At 47.4% G+C, this 14,149-nt stretch overlaps 1 protein-coding gene across 1 annotated transcript; it reads left to right on the top strand.

The window, feature by feature from the left end:
- Window positions 1-708: 708 nt before the first annotated feature.
- tnfaip3 (tumor necrosis factor, alpha-induced protein 3) lies at window positions 709-13,427 on the top strand. Its single transcript, XM_076743168.1, has 9 exons — window positions 709-996; window positions 2,550-2,959; window positions 6,943-7,133; window positions 7,347-7,488; window positions 8,039-8,209; window positions 8,298-8,478; window positions 8,745-9,742; window positions 9,961-10,166; window positions 10,373-13,427. The coding sequence occupies exons 2-9, from the start codon at window positions 2,653-2,655 to the stop codon at window positions 10,652-10,654; spliced, it is 2,478 nt and encodes an 825-aa protein (XP_076599283.1). The 5' UTR covers window positions 709-996; window positions 2,550-2,652; the 3' UTR covers window positions 10,655-13,427.
- The last annotated feature ends 722 nt before the right edge of the window (window positions 13,428-14,149 follow it).

Raw genomic sequence — 14,149 nt, 5'->3', positions numbered from 1 at the left:
CTTGTCATACGATTATTAAACACTCTTTTTCTTTTTTGTGACAGATTTGTAAAGCATTGTTCTTGTCTGACATATGTTTCACCACTGCAAATATATCTGCAAATATAGATTTTTGGTGTCTTTTAAGTCCATGTGGGCTGTGCACTATAACATAATTGCCTTACTACCAAACTATTGACAGAAAGAGAGTGGGAGAAGCAGATTATTTGAATGAATCTTGCACCCATGCATCCAGCCAACAGAGAGCTCACACCTGCTTCCCAAGTGTCCTTGAGCAAGACATCAAATCCCTCTGAGCAGCGGAGAGTCTTCTTCACAACCACTGACACAATTCCTTAACAGTCAAAACTGCATCGCACCATCCCTCCACTCATACATAAATACACAAATAAATGCACGCATGCATACATTCAGTCAGCGGGTCAAAGCCTGTTTATCATCAAGTGATGAGTTTTTCTTTCGCTCTCTTGACTCATTTGCCGAGGCTGGACTCATCGCGGGATAATGATTTATTTCTAAGGCTGTCTCATGAAATAGAGTATGACGCGACCTGTCTGTCTCCCTCAGTGACGCTCCTTTGTGCACAGTAGGTGGGATATGCTTTTCAGTATTGAGTCAGACAGATGGAGAGCCCCCTGGCGGCGGCGAGCTGCAAGCGCACAGGTTGTGAGAGAGAGAGAGAGAGAGAGAGAGAGAGAGAGAGAGAGAGAGAGAGAGAGAGAGAGAGAGAGAGAGAGAAAGGAAAATGGGTGGACGGAAAGTCCCTGTGTGGAAATCCCCTTGACTTGGGATTTTTAAAAACTATCTGTAGCGGACGTGTGTACTCTTTTGAAAGGCTTCGCAGGCTGCGAGGGCTCCAAAATAGATCTGATACTGAAGGAAAGAGAAGGTTGAATGGCGCCGAGGACCGCTGCGGTGAGGCTGAGTGAAGTGGCTGAGAGAGGACTAGCCTGAGCATCCGGGAGGGCTTTGTTATTACCCCGACATATAACACAGGTAAGACAGCCGTCCTCCCTCCCCATGCCTCCCCATGTGGACAACCATTTCTCACCAAGCGGGGGTGAGACCTGGCGGGCACGTCACGTTCGGGCCTTGAGTAATGTATGGTCGTGTTTCTGGGGACATGGAGGAAGCTTGAAGCCTGCTCACGACAGTGGCTTTGACAGCCATTGTTTACAAAGACGTCACCCTCAAGCGGCTAACGGGGCATTTAAAACAGCCGAATGTAGCATCAGCGCCGCTTCGCCGTGTCGATACCCGCGGCGCGAGACGCGGTGGAAGGCTACATTGTTTCAAAGGTAGTTGTCATTGGAATTACGTAAGCCTTTAACGTCAGCAAAGTCTCCTGTTATTGTGTTTTTGTGTAGCCAGTCATCCTAAACCGCAGCGTCCACCGCTGTGCCGCTGTCTGCCTGCACGAAAAGTCCGCCAGCGGTGCCAGCACACCAAACGGCGACTAATGATTCGTGTCAACATGCCCACTGACACCCCGGCTGCCTGTTGTCTGGTCCCTCGCGTGAGCGACTAGCCCTTTAGCATGGCCTAGCCTGTTGTTGCACCTGCCGCTGTTTGGGTAGTAAAGGCACAGGGGCCACTACGCGGGCGGAGTGTGCGGCGTGTTTTCGCGGTGTGGAGCAGGAACCACCGACTGGCAGCTGCTGAGCGCCTGTTGTCGGGAGTTAAAAAGTCAGCAGAAACTCCAGGCCCTACTTGCTGACCGCCACTTTCTACTTCCTGTGAACTCCGTGTGTGCTGACACCCTCTTCGTTTTGGGTGAAATGGTCCTTTAATGCCTCAACGAGTACTTTAAAGCAGCAGCCAGAGTATAGAGGTGAGTGTGAAAACTGTCAAGCAGTGAAAGTTAGCATCAGATGTTTGTGTCTACATTCTTTGCTTTGTTTAGTTATCCTTCACAATGAAATTTCCTAACTGAAGTCATGCAAGTTTGCAAACTTTAGGTTGCAGGTTGTTGACTCATTTTGCTATCTGGAACTTCAGCACGATACTGGCACAGGGATGGAAAATTCTCAGACGATTCCTCACCTGACTGCGTGTTTTGGGCAGACTCAGATGCAGGCCGACCACTGGAGAAAGGTGTTGGCGAGGGAGGAGGCCTCGGGGCGCTCGGTGTGACCTTCCCAGCAGCCTTGGGAAGCCCTGGGTGGCCTTCAGTTCGAGTCTGGAAAACACCCGTTTATTGTTGGAGGGCTTCGAGCTCAGTGGGACACTGGGACGCCCTGTTTGGGGAAACTTACGAACCGTCAAGACGAAAAGGAGAATTAAAAGAACAAACAAGAAAACAAAGGGCTCTTTGTGTGCTTTATTCCATTTGGCCCACCAGAATCTCCAGTGAAAAATCACCAGACGGCTTTCACAGCGCACTGATCCTGTGTGTTGGGTGGTTTCCCGAACAAACTGTAAATTAAGTTGTGTCTTGAGTCTCAATTAATAAGGAAGGGGAATCTCCACTGAAAATTTCCCACCCGTGTATACTGTTATTTTCTACTGTATGCTGCTCTGAAATAACACATCCACTCCTCTCCATGCAGTTTCCACGTTGTTCGGACAGCGGCGGTTGGCGCCTCCTCCTCCTCCTCCTCCTCCTCGTTCCTCTTCCTCCCCTCCGTCCATCCACCTGGCCACACATCCGCCATGTCGCAGGGTCAGAACTTCCTCCCCAAATTCCTGTTTGTCTCCAACCTGCTGAAGGCGGTGAAGATCCGTCAGCGAGTGCCCAACGACGTGGTGAAGCCGGCTGCCAGCGGCGGCCTGATGCACCACCTGCGGGGTATGCACCGTTACACGCTGGAGATGATCGCCATGAACCACTTCCCGCAGGCCTTCAGGGAGGTGGTGCAGGCCGCCATCCTGGACCGAGCCATGCAGGCCTCATTGGAGCAGGAGAAGAAGCTGAACTGGTGTCGGGAGGTGAAGAAGATGGTGCCCTTACGTACCAATGGTAAGAGGGATTTTGCTGATGTTTAGGAACTGGGTCTTCAGTAAAGCAGCTTCCTGTGATTTTCCTACTTGTGGATGAAGCTTCATGAAGTTTGGAGCACTTTAGTGAGGTTTTTTGGATGTTTTACTGCATAAGTTTGTGGTTTAGTAGTGTGTGTGTGGTTGTGGATCAGTGTGGGTGAACTCTGTTGGAGTGGGACGTTCTGGTGGAATTTGATCTGAGGCTCAACCACAGGAACGATTCTACGATGGGTCGCAGAGCTGATGTCAAACTTTTGTTCCTTGATTTCAGGAACTGTAGCGATCTCCATTGCTCAGGGCGGAGGATGTGTTTTGCTTTTGTTTCATTTTCTGTGATCGAGGAGGTGCGTGTGTATGAGTCAGGCCTATTTGATATGTAAATTCTGAGATGGCATTACTCACAAGCAGGGTTACTGTAAGTGACAACAATGGAGGGACACAGTTTACACTTTCACATACACTCATTTAGCAGCCCCCTTTGGTTTTGCTGTGCCGAGCTGAAGCGTTTGAGTTCAGTCAGCCCGGTGCTAAGTCATGTTTTCTGTTACGTGGATGTCGTAACACGGGAACATCCCAGAGTAGGCAAACATTCAGACTTGGGCCCGATTACTTCTGATCATAGCTGTGTACTGGGAATTTCTCTGCCGTCACATGCAGTACTGTTATTTACTGTCGATGATGTTTCAGACTCGACTATTTCCACAGTTTTTCATTTGCAACCTGAGGGGTATGTCCCCTCTGTTTCTGTGTAGGTGTGTGTGAGTAGTGTGAATGTCAGTGGATCTTAAAACATCTCAAATGATTTTAACTTCCCCACCTGCCTGCCCGACTGCCTGACGTAGGTTTATCATGCTGCCTTAGTGACAGTCAGACGTCTCACAGCTCACCAGGCCTCGTTAAATCAAATGTGACCAACTCTAACTGTGTCGCTGTCGTCTGCTGGCCTTTTTTAATCTATATTGTAATAACGTCAACACATCTGGTGTGTACATCAGACTCTATTTTTACACGAGGGGAAAAAACAACGTTTGAAGGGAAACATCAGCCATGACATTCACAACAGAAGAAGGAAGCGGAAATCAAGCTGGGTTACAAGTTTGTCTTAAACATGTGAGTTTCCAGAGGAAACAGTGTCTTTCTTTCTCATAGGAAGCAATTAACACTCAACAGAGAAAAATTCCTGTGTTGAACTTAACTTTGAGCATTTACCGGATGGATGAGGAACTGGCCGGATTCATTGTGTGCTCTGTCCTCATGCTTATTTTTCAGTACTGAAACTCTTTGTGACGGCCCCATGGCAATTCTGAAGTTAGTAATGACTAAAGTAGTTACTGGAACTCTCATCAGCGCACGGTTCCTCTTCAGAAAGACCCCTGAATGGATGACAAGCTCGTCTGACTTCTGCTGACAGCAACCTGCCTGGAATTTCCTGTCTTGCGAAGATGATGTCATAAAGATGAGACAGAATTTAGCGCCGGAGCGTCTAACTCTGAAGGACCCAGACGTGACTTTGAGCAGAGGACGGACAACACGCACGCACGCACGCACGCGAGCACACACACACACACACACGCACACACGGAGGACTGACTGACTGCTGCTGAGTCACTGGAGCTCAGCAGACACACATACAGAGAGGGAACGTGAGAGAGCAAAAGTCCGTCAATGAGCGTCCAGTCAGAGCGGGTCAGATTAATCAAGCTTCTCGAAGTCATAACACTGTTATAAGATCAGTCTCCACATTGTCTGGGATATAAATTTACCCATTAGCCCAAAGTCTTTCCCTCAGGTCATCTATGTGGTTTTACAAAAGACTAAAACCTCTGAACGAATCTCGATCTTCCCAAAACCCAACTTCACTCCCAGGCTGGCAGAAATAGAACGGACCATCATGAAAGCAACACGGCTTCATAAAACGTCCACTCCCCGCAGTCAAGATAACCCTTTTTCAGTTTTGTGCAACTTTTCCACCCAGCAGAAGAAATGAGTTATTGAAATTCACTGTGTCTTCTGTCCTGAATGTCTAGGACGCATCCAAGGGTTTTTCCCAAACAGCATCCCATGTCTGTCATGTGTCCCCAACAGGCAGGATTTGTTCGGCTGGAATACACTGACTCTACATACTGTAGCAGCAGAGAGGACACACGCACACACTGCCACAGTGTTCTTGCCTTGTTAGTGCAGATTTCAGGTTTGTCATTTAATGTGGCAGCCATATTATTTGATTAAAAACATACAACGGTGTGATATCACAGAAATAGTCATGGCCAGGACGTGTTTTGTTGGCTAGTCTCACTAGATGCCTTGTGGACAAAGAGTGGGATAGTGGATGATGTGTGACACAATCCTAAAACCTCACTGGAAAGCACAACATTGCAAACTTGTGGTAAGTGTCACCTGGATGGGAACCAGATGAGGATTAAGCCTGGTCCTACACTGGTGTGTTTTCAGGAAGTGTCCCAGCTTGTCACAGAGGAAGTGTCTATATTTAGACAGATGGGACCAGCAGACCGTCTTTCATCTTTAGTCGGCAGGCAGCTCTATTCAGGGTCAAAAGTCTGTGTGTTTCTGAGCACAAGAGGAACTGATTATACATGCATGTTTGGGCGTTTGTGCCTATTCTTGTATGCCTGTGCATGTGTCTCTGTTGAGGATGCCTTTTCTCACTAGAGAGCTGTGCATTTTATGTTTTTGTTGAGAGTGATGCAAGAGCGCCGAAATGCAACAACAGCTAGCTGGTCTGAAATAGAAGTGGATGTGTCTTTTTCTCAGAGTACAGTGGGATTGTTCCTTCAGTTGAATGAAAACTGTATCTCACATTACAGTCATCTCGCACCACTGATGATGCTATTTTGAGATATCTGATCACAGGTTGGCCCATGGCTGACACTTACCCCAGGCTAAACTCATTTCAGGATTTTTCTAAGCTAACCTTTTCGTAGCTGTGTTTTAGGTGATGTTTCCTGTGCAGAGGTTGTGAACAACTCTTGGAAATCGGATTGTCTTGGTCTGAAAATTTCAATTTTAATGCAGTAGCTTTATACAGAGCACTATGTGCATGCTTCAGGTGAGTGTGTGAACTACTGCCAGGTAAACAGAGCGCACACACTACAGAGCGAGTGCACATGTTATCTCAGTGCTCATTAATCACAGCCTTCATCGGGTGTTGATAGCAGTAGTTAAAAAGATAACATTCCATCCTGTCCAAGCCACACCCCTGTGGAAAGTCCAGGACCAGCTGAGTAGCACTGATGAGTTGGGATCATAGGAGGGGAACACACACACGCACAAAAGGCAGAAGTTAGCGCAGGGAAATTCCTGTGTTTAGTGTGGCAACAGGGTTTTTCATTGCTACACGCATTGACAAACATGGGCTCTCCTGTTTCACAATGAGAAAAAGACCCAGCGCTGCTATAGGAGACTAAATAAAATTCCAAGGTTTTCAGTTGCTCACACATGCAAAAAAAAAAAAAAAAAGGCTTTTGAGAAGCCAACTTTATCTCTTCGGATGGTTAATAGAACAAAGAGGAAGTAGTCTCTTTGACGCGAAACAAGACAGCATATGTTTTGAGTGTTTCCAGGCAGATTAGAGAAGAAAACGAGCGACATTTGGTTTTTCAAAAATGTCTGTCAGGTAAATTTAAGTGCTGTTTTTCTCAGGCCAGCTGCGTAAAAGCCGAGCTTTGTCTGTAGTGTGTGCGCACTTTTAGGCATGTGAGGGTCACATAATAGTCTAGACACCAGATAGTGCGACAACCGGCCCGATGGCCTGGAAATCCCCAGACTTTTGTTACGCTTCTCTGTGTGCACACTGCAATTGTCTGTTGTGTGTGCTGTGTGCTGTATTTGCATGTGCGTGAGCATGTTCCCCTGTGCAATTGTACAAGTTTCTGTCCTGTGTACAAAACCAACTACCCGTAGTACTAAAATCGTACTCTCTACCTCTTCTGCGTGCGTTTATAGGAGATGGGAACTGTTTGCTCCACGCGGCCTCTCAGTACATGCTGGGCGTTCAGGACACAGACCTGGTGCTTCGGAAAGCCCTCCACGGTGTTTTGAAAGAGACGGACACTGGCGTCTTTAGAGCTCGCTTCCAGGCAGAGCTGCTCCAGTCCCAGGAGTTCACCCAGACCGGACTCCGATACACCACCATGGTATGAGCGTTAAGATTATTGCTTATTGAGTTACAGTGAGACTGTTTTGCATCCTTGTGTGCAACCTGCAATTGTAAATTTCTTTTGTTTTTATTGAGTAGTTCAAGCCAGAGCACGTGCACACATCCTTCTCCTTGTTTTCCTACCTACAAAATACTTACAAAATAACTGCAGAAGTTTACATCCCAACTCTTTGTGTTTGTGCCATCCCAGAACTGGGAGGAAGAGTGGGAAAAGATAGTGAAGATGGCGTCTCCGGTCTCCAGTAGCAACGGCCTCCAGTTTGACTCTCTGGAGGACATCCACATCTTCATCCTCTCCAACATTCTCCGCAGACCCATCATCGTCATCGCAGGTACTGGCTTTTTTATTATCTCAGGGTCTGTTTAGTGGTCCCTGTTAGCCATCAAAGAGTCACTGGTCTTGTGTCAACATGTCTTCCAGTGAGAGAGATGATAAGGTACCTTCTCTACTGCATGCGTCAATATTTTGCCATTAGAAGTCTTCATAGTGTTTGATTTCACTGTATCAGCTCCCATCTCCTTTGGTTAGCTGTACAGTGGAGATGTGCAGCAACTTGTTTTAAACTATATTTGAGTTTTCAAGGATGTCATTCCATTACAACATAAGAAAATACCAATTTCAAAGGGGTGACAAGATGCTTGAAAGGTCTTTGTTACTCTTGCCAGGCACTCCTGACTTAATCAAAAGTTTCTTGCACTGCAATGCTTAAGTGATTAGCATTGCTAGCATTACTAATCAAAATCCCCAAATTACTTCTAGAAGTTGAATTTCATTCAGAAACATGCCAACAATGAGTCTCAGAAAACATTTCCTGAAAAGATATTCAGTTGTTCTTGGAGAGTTCTTTTTATAAGTCTCTTTAATCACTGTTCTTTCAACAGACCAGGTGGTCAGGAGTATGAAATCTGGATCCTCCATCTCTCCTCTGAATGTGGGTGGGATTTATCTGCCTCTACACTGGCCGCCCACCGAGTGCTACAAATACCCGATAGTGCTCGGCTACGACTCCCAGCACTTTGCACCCCTCATCACCATCAAAGACAGCGGTCCAGGTAGGAAACAGGTGTTATGTAGCTGAGACGACAAAGGCCTGATATGAAGTCGTTCACGTTTTTATTTCTATGTCTGTGAATTTTCCAGAGATCCGAGCAGTGCCACTGATCAACCCGGGCCGGGGTGGCTTTGAGGAGCTGAAGGTTCACTTCCTGATGGAGAAAGAACAGCAGCAGAAAGAGAGGCTTCTCAAAGACTACCTGCTACTGATAGAGATCCCCGTCATAGGCCTGGGCTACGACGCCACACGGATCGTCAATGCTGCACGGTACCTACAGATGATGAGCTCTGTCCCCTAAAAATGGCAGAGAAAAAGCCAACGATTGGTTTTCTGGATGTAGATCCTGGACATGATGTTAAATGCAGTTTTGCATATTGCACCTCAGTAATAATGAGGTTTATATTTTGGTTTGTAATCACCGATTTTGTAATACAGTTGGTTTAACTTATGGAAACACATTAATGACAGCAGCTTTATTGACTTTATTTTTAACTGAAAAAGTAAAGAACCACATTGTGTGTCTCTGACCCAAGGCTGGATGAGGGCAACCTTCCTGAAGACATGAACCTGATGGAGGACTACCTGCAACTTGTCAACCATGAGTACCAGCGCTGGCAAGAGGACAAGGAGCAGGCATGGGCCGCCCAGCCGCAGCGCCCCCCGCCCTTCTCCGTCTCCCAGCTCTCCCTCATCGAGATCCGCTGTGCCACACCACGATGCACCTTTTATGTCTCTGTAGACACGCAGCCTCATTGCCATGAATGCTTTGAGAAGCGACAGGCCACTACAGGTGGAGGAGCGAGGATAGAAGGGGTTGTGCAGACCAAGGGAGGAGGGGTACAAGGTGGGGTAGGAGTGATAGGGGGATCAGAGACTGAGGTGAGCTCCAGGGGAGCCCGAAGCAGCAGCCCCCCATCCTCTTCTTCTGGGAGAGGGGTGGTGTTATCGAGCCCCCGTTCAGCCCCACCCACCGCTCCCAGCCTCAGCCTGTACAGTGAAACTCATGCCATGAAGTGCAAGACACCCGGCTGCCTCTTCACCCTTAGCGTGGAGCATGATGGACTTTGTGAGCGCTGCTTCAACTCCAGGCAGAACCACGGACCCCCTGGAGCTGGAACAGCTGCTACAGGACTCCCAGGTCCCAATGGGGGGCCTACAGTCCCCCACCCGGCCCAGGGCTCCGGCTGGACCCAGTGGGGAGGCTGTGAGACAGAGACAGAGCGCTGCAGCATGTGCAGACAGGAGGCGTTCAGGATATTCAATGGCCTGTGTCCTCCCTGCATGCAGAGACAACAGGCTCCAGAGAGGGGAGAGCCACAGCAGAACAACCCCAGGACTGAGGCATCATCTTCAGCTTGGAGCCAGGCCAGGGACGCTGAGCGGCCGTGCCTCACCCTAACCCCAGGGCACACCTCAGCCTGGCAAGCGCCGCTGGCCCGCCCTTGTAAAAGGTCTGGCTGCCAGTTCTTTGGGACGCCAGAGAAGTTGGGTTTCTGCACTATTTGCTACGTAGACTATCAGACCAACCACCGTAAGTCCTTAAACTAAACTGGAACACTTCTATCATGTCACAGGTTTTCAGACACAGAGAATGTCTTATCAAGGCCTTTAGAATAAAAAGTCTTAATCAGTTTGTTTTGCAGGAGTTAACGTTATGTATATTTTCTGTTTTTTTCACTCAAATGTCAAATTATATGAGACATCACCGTTACATATACCGTTATATTACATGGCCGCTGTCTATTCCAGACCTGACCCCTCCCCCCGCCCCGGTCCAGAGCCGGCATGGTTTGGAGGCAGGCTTCCAAAACGCCTCGCGGTGTCGTGGGCCTGGGTGTGGTGCTGTTGGCAAGGCAATGCTGGAGGGCTACTGCGACAAGTGCTACGTCAAAGAGCAAAGTGCACGGCTCAACCAAGTGGCACATCGCACACCACACTCCCCTCCTCTGGTCATGGTAAGTGTCTGTCTGCCGTCCATTCTGAACTCCTCCTTCCACCTTTGTCATCTGTCGGCTGTGTTCTTCCTTTGTCTCGCTTTTTCTGTGATTCTCACTGCTTATCTTCCTCTTGCAATATCCTTCTGGTCCACAGTTGCCTTCCAGTTGCCCATTGACCTTTCTCTTCTCTCTCTTTGCCCCCCCCCCTTCCTCTGTACAAAAAGCGTGACCGAGCAGTCAAACCTAGATCTTCGCAGCAATCCCAGACCCAGACCCAGACCCAGTGCCGGCGGAGTGGCTGCAGTAATGTGTCCCCGGGTTGCACAGACCTCTGCCCAGAGTGCCACACGCGTGGCCAGGGCAGAGAGGCGGGCAGGCGGGCGCAGGCGCCCAAGGAAAAGTCCAAGCAGCGGTGCCGGACGCAGGGCTGCGACCACTACGCCAACCAAGAGAAACAGGGCTACTGCAATGAGTGTGACCACTTCAAACAGATTTACCGCGGCTGACCACATTCGCACCCATGCACGCAACGACGATGACGAGACATCGCTTGCACGCTAGAGCCGCTGCCCTGCTGTGGGCGCCCCATGCCAGTCAATGCACCTCTGATACTAACTAACCAACTAACTAACTAGCTAGTGACTAACTAGTAACCTTATGGCCTGAAAATCAAGCCCCCCACGTAGAATGTGAAGAGAGAGTGTGTGTATGTGGGGGTGGTTGGGGGGGCAGGGGGTGAGTGTGTATGTGTGAATGCGCGTGTATGTGTGTGAATGCGTGCGTGTGCGTTCGCAGTAGACATGGCCTACAGAATACCTCTTTGTGCAATTATTATCATCTGATGTGCCCTGTGCACTTACACGTTGAGAGGTTTGGCTACATGTCAGAGCAACTGACTTAACTCTTGTGTACAATATGTATTTAGAGGTACGTAGTGAATCGTGCCGGACAAAATGATTGTATGTTGACATAACAAGAAGCATCTGACATTGCTTTCTAGACCACAGCCAAGGATTTATACCCCCAACCCCCCAGTCTGTCTGTCTATCTGTCTTAACCCATCTGTGTATCTGTCTGCCTGTCTGTCTAGCATTTGCTCTGTAGAGTGAGGGACACAGTAGTTGGGGAAGCACAGCAACGAATCTGTGGAAGTTGTAAGCAGAAGTGAGCCACACTGGGCCAAAACTAAACTAGTGAAGTGCTTGAAACAAAATGAAACGCTATCCACCAGTGTTTGGCTTAGTTCTCCAAAAACACTTGCGTGTCCTGCTAAAATAGACTTGCCAAGAAAAGCTCGCGTAATCAATATTGTAAAAATAATCAAGAACGAATTTCCTTTCATTCGCCAATCAATAGCAGTGTTAGTTCATGTTTTGGGGCAGATTAACCTCAGCGTTGTTAATAATCTGTTATATGAAGTCAACATTCTGAATCGCTGCATATGGAAAGTAAGAACAGACCATGTGTCTCAACAGTGCAAGACAGACAGGGCAGGCCCCTGCTAGTTCTGGTGCTACATGTACAGAAATACAAGCCTCTCCATTGTAGCCAACATGCTGGCGGTGTCAGCGGACAGAAGGCAGAGAAGACAGTAGAGACAGGACTCATTCTCTTTCTATTCCTCCTGTCCTTCCTCTTATTTCCCCTCTTCTCCTCCAAAACAGATCTGTTGCCTTGGACGTTGTTTTCCTGTTTACTGACCACTGAAGCACCTAGAAATGCATAACACATACCTACACATCATGCGCACACAAACGTCGTAGCTCCAGTTCTGTCAGAAGGGGATTGCCGACTACAGAGAGAGCTGAGAACATAATGGCGAGTGAAGTCTGGATGATGATCCACCTCACCACCGCGTACACACATATGCACACACATGCACATGCAAACACAGCTCTGTGAGATTGTATGTGCCCCACCCCAGCCTGAGGTGATGTGTAGGTAAACAAACCCGTAGAGAAATGCATTCCTCTCTGCTCCACCCCACTGGATGTGCCAAGGCGACAATTCAAAACTTCAGAGAGCAATCCCATTGCCTGCTTTGGCTAATCTTGTTTATCTGAATGTGTTTTGTGCTGCTGCTACAACAGCACAGTATTGGGGCTGATCCTCGATAAGTTTTGCCTTTAAGTAGTGATTGAAATTTTATGGACCAGAGGGGCCTGATCAGTGATCCTGGATCAGTGCTCCCACCTATAAAATGCTTTTGTGAATATGGATCTTGGTCCATATTGTAGGACCTTCCAACCCGATGCCTCATGTCCAACACACACACGCACTCACACACACACACACACACACACAGACAAAACGCACGCTTGTGTGCGTCTGGAATACGCAAAACTGACATTCCTGTTTATTTTTTTTATTTGTTTTGGGATTTTTTAATGTATTTTGATATATTTGGTTTTGTTTCTGCCAAAAAAAAAAAAAAAAAAAATACATGTGCCATCAATCGCCAAACAGTTGTTGTTACCTCCTTAAAAATGGCCAGCCTGGATCATACTAAACTAACTAGCCACAGATAGGCATCTCAGATCTTGCGCAACCACAGACGAGAGCTTATCAAGCCCTCTCACGCTGAAAATCCCCACATGGCCGCTATCTTTTCGTAAATACAAAGAAGTGTTCATCTACAGAGATGACCTCAAGTGTAAAACATTTATTAAAGGAACTCAAATATGACATCGACTGGAACAGTTTTCCCCCTCCTACTTCATCTGAAGAGCTCCACCGCTCTCGGCAGGTGTCCATCTGTGGCTCTAGTTAGAAAAGCATAGACAAACAGGCTCTTGGTCTGCCTTTTCATTCAACTGTATCTAAAGCTGTCGGGCCAGCCCACGTGTTGACGGCCTGTACGTAGATCTCTGTGTGCTTTAATCACCTCTAGACAAACCTTAATCAATTAAAGGCCAATTAGTGGTCAGCTCATCGGGGCCCCTTAACAAGCTTTCGGGGCTTTGACTGAGTTCGACTGGGAGGAGATCACATAAGTTGCACATGACTTGTCTAAGCTGCTGAGGCATTTAAGAATGGTACTCCGACTCGCTTAGGGACATTCCAACAGTAGGAAGAGCATCCGCTTAAGAGCAGAAGGTGTAACAAAACATGCAAACTGTGTGGAAGTTTCTTTGTGTGACCTTTCGACAATAGGGTATTGTATGAAAAAAAGCCTGTTTTATTTGTTAAGTATTTATTCATATCAAGATATCTGTATTGTGTGATTCAATAATTATTTATATGTCGTCCTGAAATGAATTATTTTTATTAAGAAATCTGAAATCTGTCTAATGTGGTTCTTGGTCCTCACTGGTTTGTGTGCATGATTGTGTGTGTGTGTGGATGGTTAGAAGGGAGAGAAAAATGTGTGTGTGTATCACAGAATATGTGTATGCAACACAGCCATGTGTGCTTCCCTACAAACACTTGCACATACAGTATGCTTGCGCGTGCTCTTTGAGATTTCAACATTGCACTCTTATTACAACATCTCTCTCTTCTGCGCTGTGTGTTGCCTAATGCAGTTTTCTGCTGAAAAGCATCTGCTCACTATTGGCACCAAATCCATCTCCAGTGTAGGAAGTACAGTGGGTGCTGCAAAAGTCATCAGATAACTGATCACTGAGGCCTAGTTTAGATGTGGCATAGTGCACCATTTTCCTATGCTTAACTGGGTTAGCTCGTTTTCTCTTTTTCTTCTCGCCGCCTCCGTTGTTCTTATTTCTTTTCTCATTGTTACACATTTCCATACAAAAAAAAAAGTTCAAATGATGAGGTTTTTTTTTCTTCGGTGCTTTTTTTTTTTTGTCACTCTTCAGTTCTTTCCAGGCTTATGTTGGGGCGTTATGCTTTTAAAAAAATATATGGGAACCCCCATCCTCACATAGAAAAGCACAGCTTGCTCAGGAGGAGTGGATCATGCAGTGGGAGGGGGGAGTTTGGAGTGAGGGGAGATGTGGCAGTGACAGGTGGGGAATTGGTAATAATTATACATGGCAGGG

Source organism: Chaetodon auriga, chromosome 11, assembly GCF_051107435.1.
Source record: "Chaetodon auriga isolate fChaAug3 chromosome 11, fChaAug3.hap1, whole genome shotgun sequence".
In the NCBI taxonomy this organism is placed as follows: Eukaryota; Metazoa; Chordata; class Actinopteri; order Chaetodontiformes; family Chaetodontidae; genus Chaetodon; species Chaetodon auriga.
This window is presented reverse-complemented; position numbering and strand designations above follow the sequence as displayed.

Bases quoted from the DNA above. Each gene is read 5' to 3' on its own strand.
- tnfaip3 (XM_076743168.1), top strand. From the start codon at position 2,653: ATGTCGCAGGGTCAGAACTTCCTCCCCAAATTCCTGTTTGTCTCCAAC. The intron at 2,960-6,942 runs GTAAGAGGGATT...GTGCGTTTATAG, and splicing joins GGTGCCCTTACGTACCAATG to GAGATGGGAACTGTTTGCTC. The intron at 7,489-8,038 runs GTACTGGCTTTT...TTCTTTCAACAG, and splicing joins ACCCATCATCGTCATCGCAG to ACCAGGTGGTCAGGAGTATG.